Genomic DNA, 14,859 nt, shown 5'->3' with positions numbered 1-14,859 from the left:
GTGGTGCCAATTCAAATGATAATCATTTTGATTTAAAGGTGTTATACAGTACATATTTTTCAACGACAAATCACTTTGTTTCAAAACACCTTTCACTTGAAAATCGATGATAAATCATTTCGATTCGTAGTTCCGGATGACAGACTGAAGGCCGGCGCACAATAGATACGTTTTCAGGTTTTTTGACAGTTAGCCCATGCATTATCTGTAAAAAAACCCGAAAACGTATGCATTGTGCGCCGGCCTTGAGTCAAGTGCAAAAGCATTAGGATTAGATGTGACAATTTTTTACCGTGAATATAAGTTTATTAAAACGAAACGATTAAAACATACAAATACGAATAACCCAGTTCAGCGCTGTATTTTACAAACTCACTTGAAAGCTGGTGACTTCTTGAAGGCCTGGGGCCGGGAACCTATTGTCTTCTGTGCGTACTCCTAGCTCTGTTTACCGTACCACCTTTGTTCTCTGGGGCATCACCGTTAACGTACCCGACATAGTACACTGCTTCCATATCTTGATCACCTCTCTGACTCCCTGCACATATCGGCTTGCGACACGTAGCCACTTCGCGAACTCTGCCTTCCTCTTTGGCGATTCTTTCTCTGAAAAACCCTTGAGGTATGCATAACCTGGACTGTAATCAAACGTTAGCAGGTTACATTTGCTGACGCTAGATGGTGTGACATTCCGCTGCGTAATGTAGAAAAGCTAGTGGAGTGTATTGTAATATAACATATTTACTGAGAATGTCGTGACCGTTTTCCGAAATAATGTAAATAAAATCAGAATTTTAAGTGTAAATAATTTATTCGCTTGATTTGTTTTTTTTATACATACAGCAAACGCTAGTACCAGCTCTACTAAAACAATACAATACTTCGGTGAAAAATCTAAGGACATTGCGACGGATGCAGTACAGTTCTGTATAATATTTGGTGATTGGTCTGTCAGATTATACATTATCTTCAATATTTTGGACCACATCTAAGGCGCATTACATGGTGGTTGTGTTTACAATAAGTTTCAGTAAGTTGAGAAATACCATTGTTGTTGAGGCAGATCAGATTGCATTATTACCGCTAATACGAACGATTTCTAACATAAACGAAGACATTTTCTGTACAAATTATCTTAAAAAAAGAAATAACATACATTAACTACACTCTTCGAAGAAATCTGAAAAAAAAACTATCGGCAAAGAGATTCGCTTTCTTTGAGATTAGTTTAAACAAAAAATAAAGTTATAAAATAATTTATCAGCAGATATTTTACATTTTTTAGTCAAGGTATAGCGGACGAAAACCGAAAAAAGCGCAATAAAAACGGGAAAATGCACCATAAATTATTGAAAATAAATATTGTGTTTTGTCAAAGCGCGTAGTCAGGATTTCAATTTATACTGTTTCTGTGTTGCTACTCAAGATAGTTACCCTTCCCGTGCTTTTTTTTTAAGCTAGAGAAGTGTAGCGATAGAAAAAAGTGTAATGCTTCATCTAAAAGCTTTTCCCAGAAGCTTGTTTTAGATGCTTATCTCAGAAGCTTTTAAGGTGAATCGCTGTGGAAACCTTATTTCTGATTACCACATAAAAATTTCTAGGGCACAAATATCAGCTCTCACAAAGCTTATGACAATGAAACTGGAACTTCAAGTTTGCTGCAGTGCGGTACACAAGGAGTTCCAATTTCATGAGTGATGCCACAACAGCGTCTATGATTTGTACTCTAGATATCTTGAAGTGATAGGGAATATCAGCCATCATAAGGCCATTGTTGGACGCTTCAATGAATCACCTTAAGAGCTTCTTTCAGGAGCTTTAGTTAGAAGCTTCCTTTTGAAGCTTCTACTAGAAGCTTAATTGAGTTACATTTTTTGACCAAGAGCTTAGTTACACACCCGACTAGAAGTTGTACAGGTACAAAATGGTTCTAGCATTTTTCAATAATCTAAGGAGCGTTTTCGCATTTTAATTTGAACTAAATCGTAGCTACGGAGTAGCAGACATTTTCTGTGAGTACGGAAAGCGAGTTCATTGAAAAACGCGCACTTTCAAACTTAAATGTATGTATTGTGTGGTCTATGAGCTAAAAACACTTCAGTAGGATGTCACTGTGGAAATGGTTTGCTGTTGCTGCTGCTGCTGAACGGATCGCGATCCCTGAGCGATTTCACCATTGTTGACGGCCTTGTACTTAAGGAATGCGTCGTACCCGTACGCGATCATGGCACAGTATCCGAAAAACTGCGAAGAGAACAGAATTGAAGGGGTTAGTTCAAAGGAGAATAATTAATGTTGTTCAAGTTGAAATGTTGATTCCCATAACCGATCCGCACACGTATCAATATATTGACGAGAAAGGGAAATATTGACAATAATATTGATGATGTGAATGCAGAATTATTGCCAATACAGATATTTTAACGTCAATATAGAATGTTTTGACAGTACGATTATTGTCAATAAAAGCAATCTTGTAGGGTCCACCTTGGGGTCCATACTGCGCAGTCGATTTCAAATCAATTTTTAAAGCATTTGAGATTATTTTGTTGTTGTTTGATGCTCTGAAATTGTGGTTGAAGTAACAGGTAAGTTTTTTTTTTTCAGTTACCGTGGGGACGTAATTTGTGATTAGCCCGGGTCCCTTTCAAATTGTCTCATTATTTGTGAATAATCCATAAATTGATGAACGAACCGGAAAGTAAAATATTTGCAATCGGTCATGCCAAGTAAGGGAGAACAGCCCATAATGCACCCCTGGGGTAAAATGCCCACTTTTAGAAAAACAGCGATAACTTTTCCTCAGATGCATTTTCCGGGTAACGGTTTGTGATTGTTTTCAACTGGAGGTTTCACAAATAATTCTTGATCATAAAATCATGTATTGACCTGCTGATTCCTTAAAAAAATTACATTTTGTGCAAAACAGGACACAGTTGTTAAAATCATCGACTGTAAATTAAGCTTTTAACATCATATATCACAAAAAAATAACAAATTTACGTTTCGTATATTTTTTAGATATTTTACTTGATGAATCACAGTTTAACATTCTATTGAGATTTTGAGACCTTATTTCTGATGTAACATAAAGAAATAATCATTTGAAATACCGCATCCCTTTGCATTATCTACTTGCAGGGGTTATGGTTTGTTTACCATGGGGTGCATTTTACCCCAATGTTGTGGTGCGTTTTGGCCATTGTTGTCGTGCGTCTTGTCCCAATATTGTGGTGCATATTGCATCATGAATCAGGCGTTTTGCCCCGCTATCATTTTGGAAGCAATTTAGAAAATACCTTGAAAGTCATGGAAAATCATCCTTTTGTAGTTCTAAATCACTCGATCTTTGTAGAAAACATGGTAATGAACCAAACGCCATTACTTTCTTCTTGATTTTAGCTTCCATTCGCCAGCCATTGAAGATTTTGCTTAAAGGGTGCGTTTTGCACCATCCTACCCTAAGCATTAACTTCTCCAGAGGACCATCTCCCATCGTTTCAAACATGTTCTGCACTCTCATTGGTGGAAAAAATGACAGCACAGCGAACATAAAATCGACAGTGAGCATTCATAAGGGCGAATAAGCGAAGATCGATTCTCTTCATCGATTTTCTCTTTGCATTGCTACAGCTAGGCGAAACAATTTTCTAGAATTTGTTCAATGCAGAGTAGTAACAGGTTGTATTGGCTATCAAAAGCAACAGCAAACGCACCGAGAAACGTTAAATCTAGCGAGTTATTAACAAAAGAGAAAATCGACGAAGAGAATCGATCATCGCGTATAGGCCCTTATGCATGCTCACTGTCGAAATAGTCGATTAGTTGTTAATCGAGTAATTAAAAATTAGAACACTTCAAGCTGAACAATGCATTAGGTCCTAAGTAACATTGATCGATTCTCTTCGTCGACTTCTCTTTCGTTATTAACTTGAGCACATAACCGTTTCTTGTTGTGTTTGTCGTATTAGATGCTAGATAAAAGCTTCTTTTATCGATATGTGTGCTGAAAATACCTGAGAATGTCTTTACATGGCCATAGGAATACAAAGAGAAAGTCGACGTAGAGAATCTGTCAATGTAGGACCTAATGCAATGTTTAGCTTGACTTTTCAAATAAACCAATCTACATTTATCGATTCTCTTCATCGACTCTCTCATTTGTTAAAAACTTGGTTACATTCATATTTCGGGCTAATTTTTCTACATAGCCTGTTAAAAAAGTTCTATTAAGCGTATTAGACGATAAGAACAGCTGAACATGTTTTTGGAGCCGAGTTATTAACGAAAGAGAGAGTCGATTAAGAAAATCGATCAATGTAGATTGGTCTACTTGAAAGGTGACGCGAGACATCGCTGATTTCTCGCGACACTTTTCATATAGACCAATGTAACATATCCGCTATTTTGTGAAAATCTAAGAAAGTTAAGAAACAATGCATTTTGCAATACTATTTTTACCGTAGTCAATGAATAATAACGTAAAAAATTCATTAGAAACGGTAAAATCACAATTTTACTTTGAATTTCATGCTACAATATAGAAAAAAAAACCTCATAGGACGTTTTGACTAGTCAAGTTGTACATCGGACATGTTACATTGGACCTTTTGAAAAGTGACGAGAGATTTTTGGTGTGATTGTAGTCAGAGTTGATAATAAAAGAGTTACACAGAGTGAAGCTTGCAACCCTGATGTAGATCAATGAGCATTTTTTTTATTTTGGCATCCTTGGTTTTTGCTTACACCTCGGACAGCGTTGCCAGATATACATACCGATTTTCAAATTTGATACCGATACACAGATAAGGTTTCTCAAAATACCGATTTATACCGATTTTTTTTTATATTAATAATCAAAATGATTACTGCCTGCCCTCACTAAATTGTCAGAGGAAACTGTTGTGAGATACTTTTATCATTTTGAAAATTAAAATTTTTGAGCCTGTTCTAAAAAAATTTCATCTTCAAAAATGTCTTATGCTTGGCACTCTTTCGACTAATGATTCCATTTTCTCGCCGTTTTTGGTTACCAAGGAGTCGAGAAACAGTTGATGGCTCACCTCAGTAATTTCTGGAAGTCAGTGGAAAAATAGGTGCATAAAAACGTTAATTTTTGAACTTCCTGATATTTCTTTAATCTTCCATTCGAAGTTTCTTCTAATTTTCTCTAGGAATTTCCGTCCACCTTACCCTGTAAGATATTTTCCGATTCCTTCCGGAAAGCTGTTTCGACTTCCCCGGAACTTCAGAAATGCTTCCAGAGCCTTATTCCCACAAACGAAGTGACAGGCGACTAACTGGCAAAGAAATCAATTAAAATAATGTGGTTCGCTGTGATAGAATTTTCTTAGAAGCTTGTGCCATCAACCACCAGATGCGATAGTATTTTTGTTTTGGTTTTGCACAAAGTTGATTTTGTGTACAATGATTCTTTGACAGTGTGCAAAGAGTGTATCATTTTGTTATTTTTTTTATGCATTTCAGTTTTGAGTAGAGTGAAAGAGATAGAACAAAACATTCTAGTACATTTGGTGAAAATGCTAGTTCAATCCAGTAGTCGTGTTGCCATGTGGTACACTGAAAAATTCCAATAGCAGGTTAGTCACCAAAGTTTTCGAGCCGCTTTGTCTGTCACTTCGTTTGTGCTTATTCCGGTTCCATTATTTTCAGGAAAATTTCAGGAATGTTTCAGAAGTTCTGAAACTTCAGAATAGTTTGGACTTTTGGGTAGTTTCCGATAAATTAAAGACAGTTTCATTAACTTCTGTTCAAATCCAAGAACCCGAGAATCTCAGGAAAGCTCAGAGAACTTCAATGAACTTAAGGAAACTGAAATATTTTGGAAACTTCACAAGCCCAAAGAACTTCAAAGAAATTTATTGGTTTTCAGGATAGTTCCATGTGTTTCAGGAGAATTGAGATAACTTTAGGGAAGCATTAGGACACATAAATTCAAGGAAATTTCTGAGAAAATGAGTTCCGAGAAACTTAGGGAATTTCCGAAAACTTCAATTAAGATCCGAGAGGTTCATGAACATTTTGGAACGGTAAGGGAAGTTACATGAAAATTAGAAAATTGTGAGAACATTTTAAGGGAAGTTCTGTGTTTTTTATCGGCAGTTTCGAGACCTTAAAAAAATAAAAAAATCGGGAAGATCAGAGAACTTTAATGCTGATGTTTATTAATTAAAAAAAAAAATTAAAGCGCTTACGATGAACCAGGGACTTTTAAAGAAGATAAGAGATTTTCCGGTAGTTCCATAATAATCAGGGAGGTTACGATTACTTCGAGGATGATCACAGAACTTCAAAACAGCCCCTTTAACTTTAGGAAAATTGCAAGAATATTCAAGGTGTTCCGAAGAATTATGGGATTTTCCGAAGTTCAATTCAGGAATGTTCCGAAAACTTCAGGAACATTGTGGGATTTTCAGGGATGTTTTATGAATACCAGGAAAATTGCTGGATCAATAGAGCATGTGAGGAAATTCAGGGAATATTGTGCTAACATCCTCCAGAAATCAATTTGTTCCAGATATTTCCCATCTTCTCCTTGAAGTATCTTTCGACTGTTCCGTAAGCCCTCTGGCGTCCGACTTTTTCCAGAAGTTTCTTCCAATCTACATTAGGAAGTTTCTACCAGTGTCTCCTGGAAGTTTCTTCCGTCTTCTCCAGGAAGTTCAATTAAAGTTCGTCCGGATGTATCTATCGAGTTCTCCCAGAAGTTTCTGTCGTCTTCATCTGAGAGTTTCTCCATAAGTCACTCTTCGTAAGTTTTTTTTCCGACGTTTTGGAAGGTTTTTCCGAGCTTTTCCTAACTTCCCCTGGAAATGGCTCCTCCGGGATTGGCTTCCGATTTCCAAACTTTTCTTGTTTCTGGATTTGTTACGAAAGTTTAGGAAAAATTTTGCCAGAAGTTTCTCAATATTTGTCTTGGAAGATCCCCATTGGATGTTTTTTAAACATGTTTATAGATCTTCCTTCAAACTTCCTCCACAAGATCTTCTTTATTCTGAAAGTTTTGTTGGTACCATTAAGAGACTAATTCAAATATTTCCCTGAAGTTTCTTCTGACTTACATGGAAAGTTCGATTTTAGTCCAAAAGTTTGAAAAAAAAATAATTTAAAATAGTGAATACCGGTAAATACCGATTTTTTAATCATTGGATACCGATAATCATGCAAACAATCTGGCAACGCTGACCTTGGATGACTTCACCTGGGTTGTGAAAGCTTCCTCTGCTATCCTGATTTGTGCAAGTGAACATTAGACTGATGCAAAATTTGACATTTCCACTCCACAGTGCTCAAACGGTTCCAAATTTGGCCCTGATTAGCCTCCCAAAATTTGAACTCATTTAGTGAGAAACCATTTGAAGTTTATGTGGGAATTACTATGAATAAACCATAATTTCGGTTCATATCTATCTCAAAATTCACCAGTTCACTTTACTTTAGAAAAGGATAGCTAAGCTTACTGAAAATTTTCCCAGCTACAACTTTGTTGAAGATCACTTTTAAGATTTTGTGACAAGCAATGCAATATGTCCAGGAAAAACGTCACGATAGGGGGGGGGGGGGGGTAAATTTCTCCTAGATTTAGCGTGACATAATTAATGCATGGGCCCCAAGAGGGCAACATAACTACAGGGGGTAATCTTTGGACGAAAGGAGACCGTGAAAGAGGACGCTAATAGCGAATTCGTTTAATATCGGGATTGGAACCGGTTCCAACCCATTTTTTTTTCCTTTGGTTTGTTTTTTCCGTCGATCTTGTTTTTCGTGCTGAGCACCAATGCTACCGACGTGCCAAGAAGGCAGCTCCCACACCTGGACCCTACCTATCGACCCATCAACTCATGAACCGGGGACCAACGGCTTTACTTCCCATCCGAAGGAAGGCGTGATCAGAGATGTTATGCCTCAGAACATCCCGGCAGCGCCGACTGGGATTGAACCCAGGCCTACTGGGATGAGAGGTAATCACGCTTACCACTACACCACCGGCGCCGTTAATGGTGTTCCAACCCAATGTGAAACCGAACTTTTAGTCAGTGTGAACCACAACCTGAGTTAAGGCTGGCGCACAATGCATAAGTTTCCGGGTTTTTTGACAGATAATGCATGGGCTAACTTTCAAAAAACCTGAAATTTTTTTCCATTGTGCGCTGGCCTTTAGGTTTTAACAACAAACGATCAAACTGACGTTTGTCATAAAACAAACAGACACAATTGAAGAATCAAAGTGACGATTTGATTCGTCAATACCGAAGAAAACATGTCTGGCTATTCCCGCTATCTTATACAAACGCTAATAAATAAACGCAATCTCACCATTTGGTGCTCAAAGGCAAAAGCTGTGTTTGAATTAGATAGCAGTTTGGAGCTCAAACAGTCTTCTTGATGATGATAATCTCTCTATCAGCTTTGGTTTGCAGCTGCTTGAGTTCAAACAAATGTGTATTAAAATGATATTATCGTTTATTGGCTGCTATTACTCATCATGAGTAGTAAGAATGAATGTGGAATAGCTGGGTAAAAAAACAATTTTGATAGCTTCTACTTCTGATGCCATGACTCAGCCGGCGGAACACGCTGTAATGACGTTGAACAACAATCCCGCAAAAATGGTGTGAGCTAGCTGGTTAGATCAAGTGGAACAAGATCCAGGAAGTGTGAGGCGGTCAAGAAACTGGAGGCAAGCAGTAATGAACCGAGCTAGTTGGTGCAACCATGCTTGGCATACACAGTTTTGGTCACGAACTGCTCATTTGCTAATAACTTTGAACACAGTTGACGAAACATAGTTCTTTTTGAAGTAGTAGATAGAACAGAGTTTAAGCTTGTTATAGATACGTAAAAAAAAAGAAGATTTGAGTTAAAGTAATAAACTGTATTTGTTTTTGCGTTGTAAAAATGAAGTGAGAATTGCTCGCTGCACAACTCGGACTTTAAGCGTAAAAATTCATTAGTGTTGATTCAAATGTTAAGATTTACCTATAGTAAGCTATGATTCTAATCTATCAATTACTTTAAAGAAAAACAAATTTCAACAACTGAGTGAAAAATTATTAACAAATGAGCAGTTGGTGTGTACAACTGTGCATTCCAAGCATGGGCGCAACATTATACAACAGATCAAATCTTGACCAGCAACATTAAGTAAGTGCTGAAAATGTTTGATGGGATGAGAACTACTTTAGGTCTTTTGGTTCATTGGGTTATCTTGCTATCTGAATTTTTAGGAAATTATCACCTTTTTTGTAGTTACGCTGGGGTAAAATAGCCTGACTCACGCCAAAGTATACAAATGTGTTAGTTCAGAAATCAGTTGATTGATAACCCAACAATTAATTTAAGCTGCAGATTAGCTTATACACTGGAGTCGCTTTTTACGCGGGTGATACGTCCCGCGTAAAAAAAAACCGCGTAAATTCCGGAATCCGCGTAAAAAAAACCGCGTAAATTCCGAAATCCACGTAAAAAAAAACCGAGTAAAAAAAGACCGTGTAAGAAAAAACCGCGTATAAAGCGATATACCGCGTAAATTCTGAAATCCACGTAAAAAAAAAACCAAAATCCGCGTAAAAAAAAACCGCGTAAATTCCGGAATCCGCGTAAAAAAAAACCGCGTAAATTCAGAAATCCGCGTAAAAAAAACCGCGTAAAAAAAAACCGTGTAAAAAAAAAAACCGCGTAAAAAGCGACTCCAGTGTACAGCCTTAATTTGCCTTGATGATTGTCCACGCAGGGTAGGGAGGGCCTAACACCACTCAAAAACTGTTCACGTGGAATATGGAAGTCCAATGGCTTTTTTTTTTTGCAAATTTCTAGATAATGAATAGTCGCCCAAGTAAATCATCGAGTAGAAAAAGAGTCCATATGGATGACATTGATAGTTTTGATGGAAAGGTTTTAATTTTACTAGAAATTAACGGAAGATGTAATTGTTTACGTTTATGACTTGGCCTCTTATGAAAGATCACCGTCGAAGTTTGCCCTTAAATACAGTGTATCTCAAAATTAAGCGTACATCTGAATGAACAGTTTTGTTAAACACTGTGTTTCTTGGCTGGTGTTTGTTTCACCGGTATAGTTTTGTGCTTTATTGGCAGAGCCTGTATAAAGTTTGAATAATTTTGGTAACCAGAGATGAACCAGCCTCCAGCTGAAAATCTCCTGAATATATATAGAAGAAGAAGAAGAAGAAGACTTGTAGTACAAGCACCGACGAACAGACATGCCACAGGAGCATTTCGTTTGTCCACAATTCGGATTGTCAAAGGAGCGATTCGAACTTTCAAACGGGCGATCAGATGTGTCGAACGAGTTGACACGCAAACGAAGGCAATGTAAATTATACGTGGGTTCGTGTCCTTGCTCATGGTATGATGCGATCGGATGAGTAGATGTCGGTAGTGTTTAACGTATTTTAAATATGGCGTCTTGGGAACGAATTTGAAAGTCACACCAAATTTGAGATTTAGATTTCAGTAAAACGGATTTCTGGATCATGATCAGCAAAGCAATGCTTTACTGAAAGATAGCAAACGATATTTTTTACCGAAAAATACAGCTAACATAAACGATGGTGTAGTGGTAAGCATGATAACCTCTCACCCCAGCAGGCCTGGGTTCAATCCCAGTCGGCGCCACCGAGATGTTCTAGGGATAACATCTCTGATTACGCCTTCCTTCGGAAGGGAAGTAAAGCCGTTGGTCCCCGGTTCATGAGTTGATGGGTCGATAGGTAGGGTCCAGGTGTGGGAGCTGCCTTCCTGGCGTCGGTAGCATTGGTACTCAGCACGGAAAACAAGATCGACGGAAAACAAATCAAGGTAGAGATAAACGGTTTGCTGGACACCCAGTAATAAACTGTAAAATTTTTAGCGTCACACTCGCAAGTACGTACGCACCACCTCTACATTGGAGGAGCAGGAAATAACTAAAATTATGTTGGTAAATACACTGGTCATATCTAATAAAATATACATGGCAAAGAGCCTGGTGATCTTGTTGGTGATTCTATATTATTTGTGTATTTGTATGAACAAACTTCTTGAGAAGCTGCGTGCTCCTAAGAAAAATATCGATTTACTGCTTACGTACTTGCGACTGTGAAACTAACAGTTTGACAGTTCATTACTGGGTGTCCAGCAAACCGTTTATGTTAGCTGTATTTTTTGGTAAAAAATGTCGTGTGCTGCCTTTCAGTAAAGCATTGCTTTGCTGATCATGATTCAGCAATCCGTTTTAAAATAAACCCAATTCAACACTGAGAACCTATAAAAATATGTGATAAGCCAGCAGCTTAAAATTCTGAAATCTATATTCTTAAATTGTGCTCGTAGAGCTTTTTTTTTTAGGATACACTCTACGTACCGCTGCCGCCTGGAACGCCTCAACGTTGGTCGCCGCGGCCAGCGACGAGGCCAGCATGTACATCAGGGCCCAAGCTGCACAAAAGTACATTTCTATTTTTAGCCACGGTATCTTGTGAAACTTTTCGCACACATGGAACAGGTAGAAGACCAGCATGATTCCGGTGAACCAGAATCCCACCATTGCCACCGTGTTGAAGAACGATCCCCGAGAGTGATGACTAAAGTATGACACTTCGATGCATATGAACCCGATCAAATTCAGCACGATGCAGACAATCTTGATGATGGCCGGAATGGTTTTGATGTATTCCGGATCGTAACGGATGTACGGCTGGGTCACCGTAGTCGTCTGAGTGACGGTCGCTGTCTGCGAGAAGTCGGTCATGATGTGCCGTTTTTGGATGGAGAATGTCACTGGAAAGAACACAAGAACAACACCGAATAAGGGTCAAGGAAAAACAAACGAACGACCAGCAGCAATATATAGCTAGCAATACGATTAAGTCATAGTACCAATTTTCGTTTCGGTACCTTATCTATGCTTATAGTTACGGGCAGGTTTAATGAGTAAGCGAAACCAGAAAATCGATAGAAACACGAATACATTACACTTTACGGTACACTTTTCGCCTGGTGATCACATTCTACAGCTCAGACGGTGTCTCATTCAAATCACGACTGAATTCATTTTTCTCAGCGTGATGTCAACGCGTGATGAATCTCCCACACACAAGTAAGCGCGCAATAATAAAGATGACTCAAAATCTTCTGAAATTCACACATCTGCTACGACATGACAGACGGTCCAGTCAAGGCTAGTTAATTCGAAACCGTGCTCTGCTTTCATTATTCAACGATTGATTGGTAGCGGATGGGTTAACTCTCTGAAAAAAGCTCACTTCTCCTCTAGGGAGTGGTGCTGCACTTAATTGAAACGCATAAGCAGACATTAAGGAAAGCTACACGCGTGACACAACACTTACCAGACTAGATAATGATGACTCGATTGCCACGGAATGCAATCCCAGAGATGGGCAAGAACACTTGTTGGAGGGCGCGCGCTTACTGAGGATATAGTTTTCGTCACTTCTCCTGGTTCTCAGCTATTTGTTTAGTTGTAAGTACTATACGTTAAGGAATAGGCCTACACAAACGTCTAAATAATATAGTTTGACCACTATCGACTACCTTATACGAAAACGAGAGGCAAATGTTCAACCAACCGAACCATCAAAATAGTGAGGCAACAGTGTTTATAAGTAATCGTCACCAACACCAACACGACGTTTTTTGGAGGCGTATTCGCGCTGAAGTAATCACCACTTGGCATCGTCCCGTTTTCTGATGGTTGTGCACTCCACGGCGCATTGTCCGTGTGTGTATAATGAAAAGATTGTAATAGCAACAACATCAGCGCACATGCGATTTCATTGATGGCATACATGTTGCACGTGTGAAGCTGCCGCCCAAAGTGTGGGTGAGTGCCGAGTTGGGTGTTTGTGACATAGGTAGCTGAAGCAGACGATCGTCGAAAATCGATTGCCAAAGGCACAACAACACACGGGGGAACGCAACGATCGATGAAGGAAGTGTCAAGTGTTGGATGTGGTTTTGTGAGAGTGTATCTTGCAAGCAACATCATCGGTTCAGTCTCGTGTGATTAAATGGTTACTTGCTAGAAGTTTTGAAACACATATTTTTACTCCTTTCTACGGGTTGGTTTATCTCATGTGCGTATAATTATCAGATTATCCTAGTACACTTGATGAAGGCTTATGTAGTTTACGAGCTTTCTATCAATTCCAAATCTAAATTAGCACTTAGACCCCTGGCATAGTGAAAGCTGGTTACCGAGCTGACCAGCTAAAGGAATAACAATTTTAAATAAAATATTTTTTCCGCTCGGTCAGCTTTCACTTTGCCAGGGGCCTTAGATTGCATGATATAACAATAGTTTCAGTAGTCAGAACCAGAGCTGGTAAATATCACGGCCGTCATGTGAGAATGAGAAAACAGATCCTCTCACTATCACGAGACAAAACTACCTATCATTAGTTTTCTTGTCATTTTCCAATGAACAAGCACTCATGAGAATAATTCTATGGCGGTTTTTGCACCTACATTTCTAACTGATTTAGATTAATTCAAGCAAGTAACCGAAGGTAATCGGTAGAGTCAATATATTATTACGATTTTCTCGGAACAAGTAACTTTAAACCCAATAAATAAGCTAGTAATTACGATGATCACAACACTGTCACATTTTGTCATGACGAAAAATTCGATGAGATTTTGAAGAAAATCTCTATCATCGTTTTCTCATCCGATGATAGTGACAGAAGTATTTCTGTAAATATCGCGTGAGATCTTTCATTGAAAATGAAATTTGCCAGCCCTGGTCAGAACACTTACGACGTGTTTGAAACCGGAGTTCCGTTAATTGATACGTTGCGACACGTACTACAATCATAATGAATGATTCTTATAGCGAATTTGTTTATTATTCAGTTCCAACCTGGATCGGGTATCAAGATCGGCTCTGCTTGTTTTCAGACAAACGTCTGTTTGATCGTTTGTTTTTAAAACCTACCTCAGGATGAGGTTCGCACTGACAAAAAGTTCGGTTTCGCACTAATAAACAAATTCGTTATTAGTATGTGTTATTAGGCAGGATTTTTGTAGGAAGTTGTTCAATATGATGCTCGCTTCTTTAAAAAGCATTTTTTTAATATCTTTATCAAAGAGACTTTCAGTCCTGGGCTGGTTCGTCCCCGGAGTTTTAAAAAGCTTGAAACAAATGCTAGACATGCTTCCTATGAACGAGCGACATAGCTGCTCCATAGAAATGTAACGTTATTGGTACATTGGTACATTGATTTTACATTTTAATTGATTAGCCTACCTGATTCTTCATCTTTGTTTAATTTGATATTCTAATTTATTATTTGCGTTTTCGACTAGTTTGCAGAATACCCCTGGGGGGGTGTGTTTGGATTGAATTCAAAAATTTGATAAGCAAGTATTTAATTAAGTAGGTAATCTAAAGCTTAACCCAACGTGCCAGATTTCTAATGATCAGCTGATCGGATTGCCTACAGCAATCTCTGAACCTTTGGATGGTAGCTGTTCTCCGTAACTCCAGCGTCTGAAGATCAACCAGGCGATGGACCTCAGAGTTCCTCATTCGTGGAGGACTGTTGAGAATCATTCGCAAAAACTTGTTTTGGATCCTTTGTAATTTGAGGTGATGGAAATTTGCGCTACTCTCCCAGATTGGGGTGTATTCTATTACACGAAGGATTTTTTTTGCTTAAAGACAGCAAGCTTGTTTTTCAGGGACAGAGTGGATCGCCTGTTGATGAGTGGATGTAAGGAACTCATTAGGACGTTACATTTGGTTTTTGTTTTGTCAATGTGTTCCCTGGAAAGCCGCTTGCTGTCGAGTGTAAAGCCAAGGTACACTACCTCTTTT

The 14,859-nt window shown here is 38.5% G+C and overlaps 1 protein-coding gene across 1 annotated transcript; it reads right to left on the bottom strand.

The window, feature by feature from the left end:
* Positions 1-772: 772 nt before the first annotated feature.
* On the bottom strand, positions 773-12,596 carry LOC135699856 (CKLF-like MARVEL transmembrane domain-containing protein 4). Its single transcript, XM_065220210.1, has 3 exons — positions 12,371-12,596; positions 11,386-11,801; positions 773-2,244 (listed from the first exon to the last, which is right to left on the bottom strand). Exons 2-3 carry the CDS (start codon positions 11,770-11,772, stop codon positions 2,098-2,100), a joined length of 534 nt encoding a protein of 177 aa, XP_065076282.1. The 5' UTR covers positions 11,773-11,801; positions 12,371-12,596; the 3' UTR covers positions 773-2,097.
* Positions 12,597-14,859: the final 2,263 nt, after the last annotated feature.

The sequence above is a fragment of the Ochlerotatus camptorhynchus genome, unplaced genomic scaffold (genome assembly GCF_037179485.1).
Source record: "Ochlerotatus camptorhynchus isolate MF236.1 unplaced genomic scaffold, CSIRO-AGI_Acam_v1.1 ptg000120l, whole genome shotgun sequence".
NCBI lineage: Eukaryota > Metazoa > Arthropoda > Insecta > Diptera > Culicidae > Ochlerotatus > Ochlerotatus camptorhynchus.
This window is presented reverse-complemented; position numbering and strand designations above follow the sequence as displayed.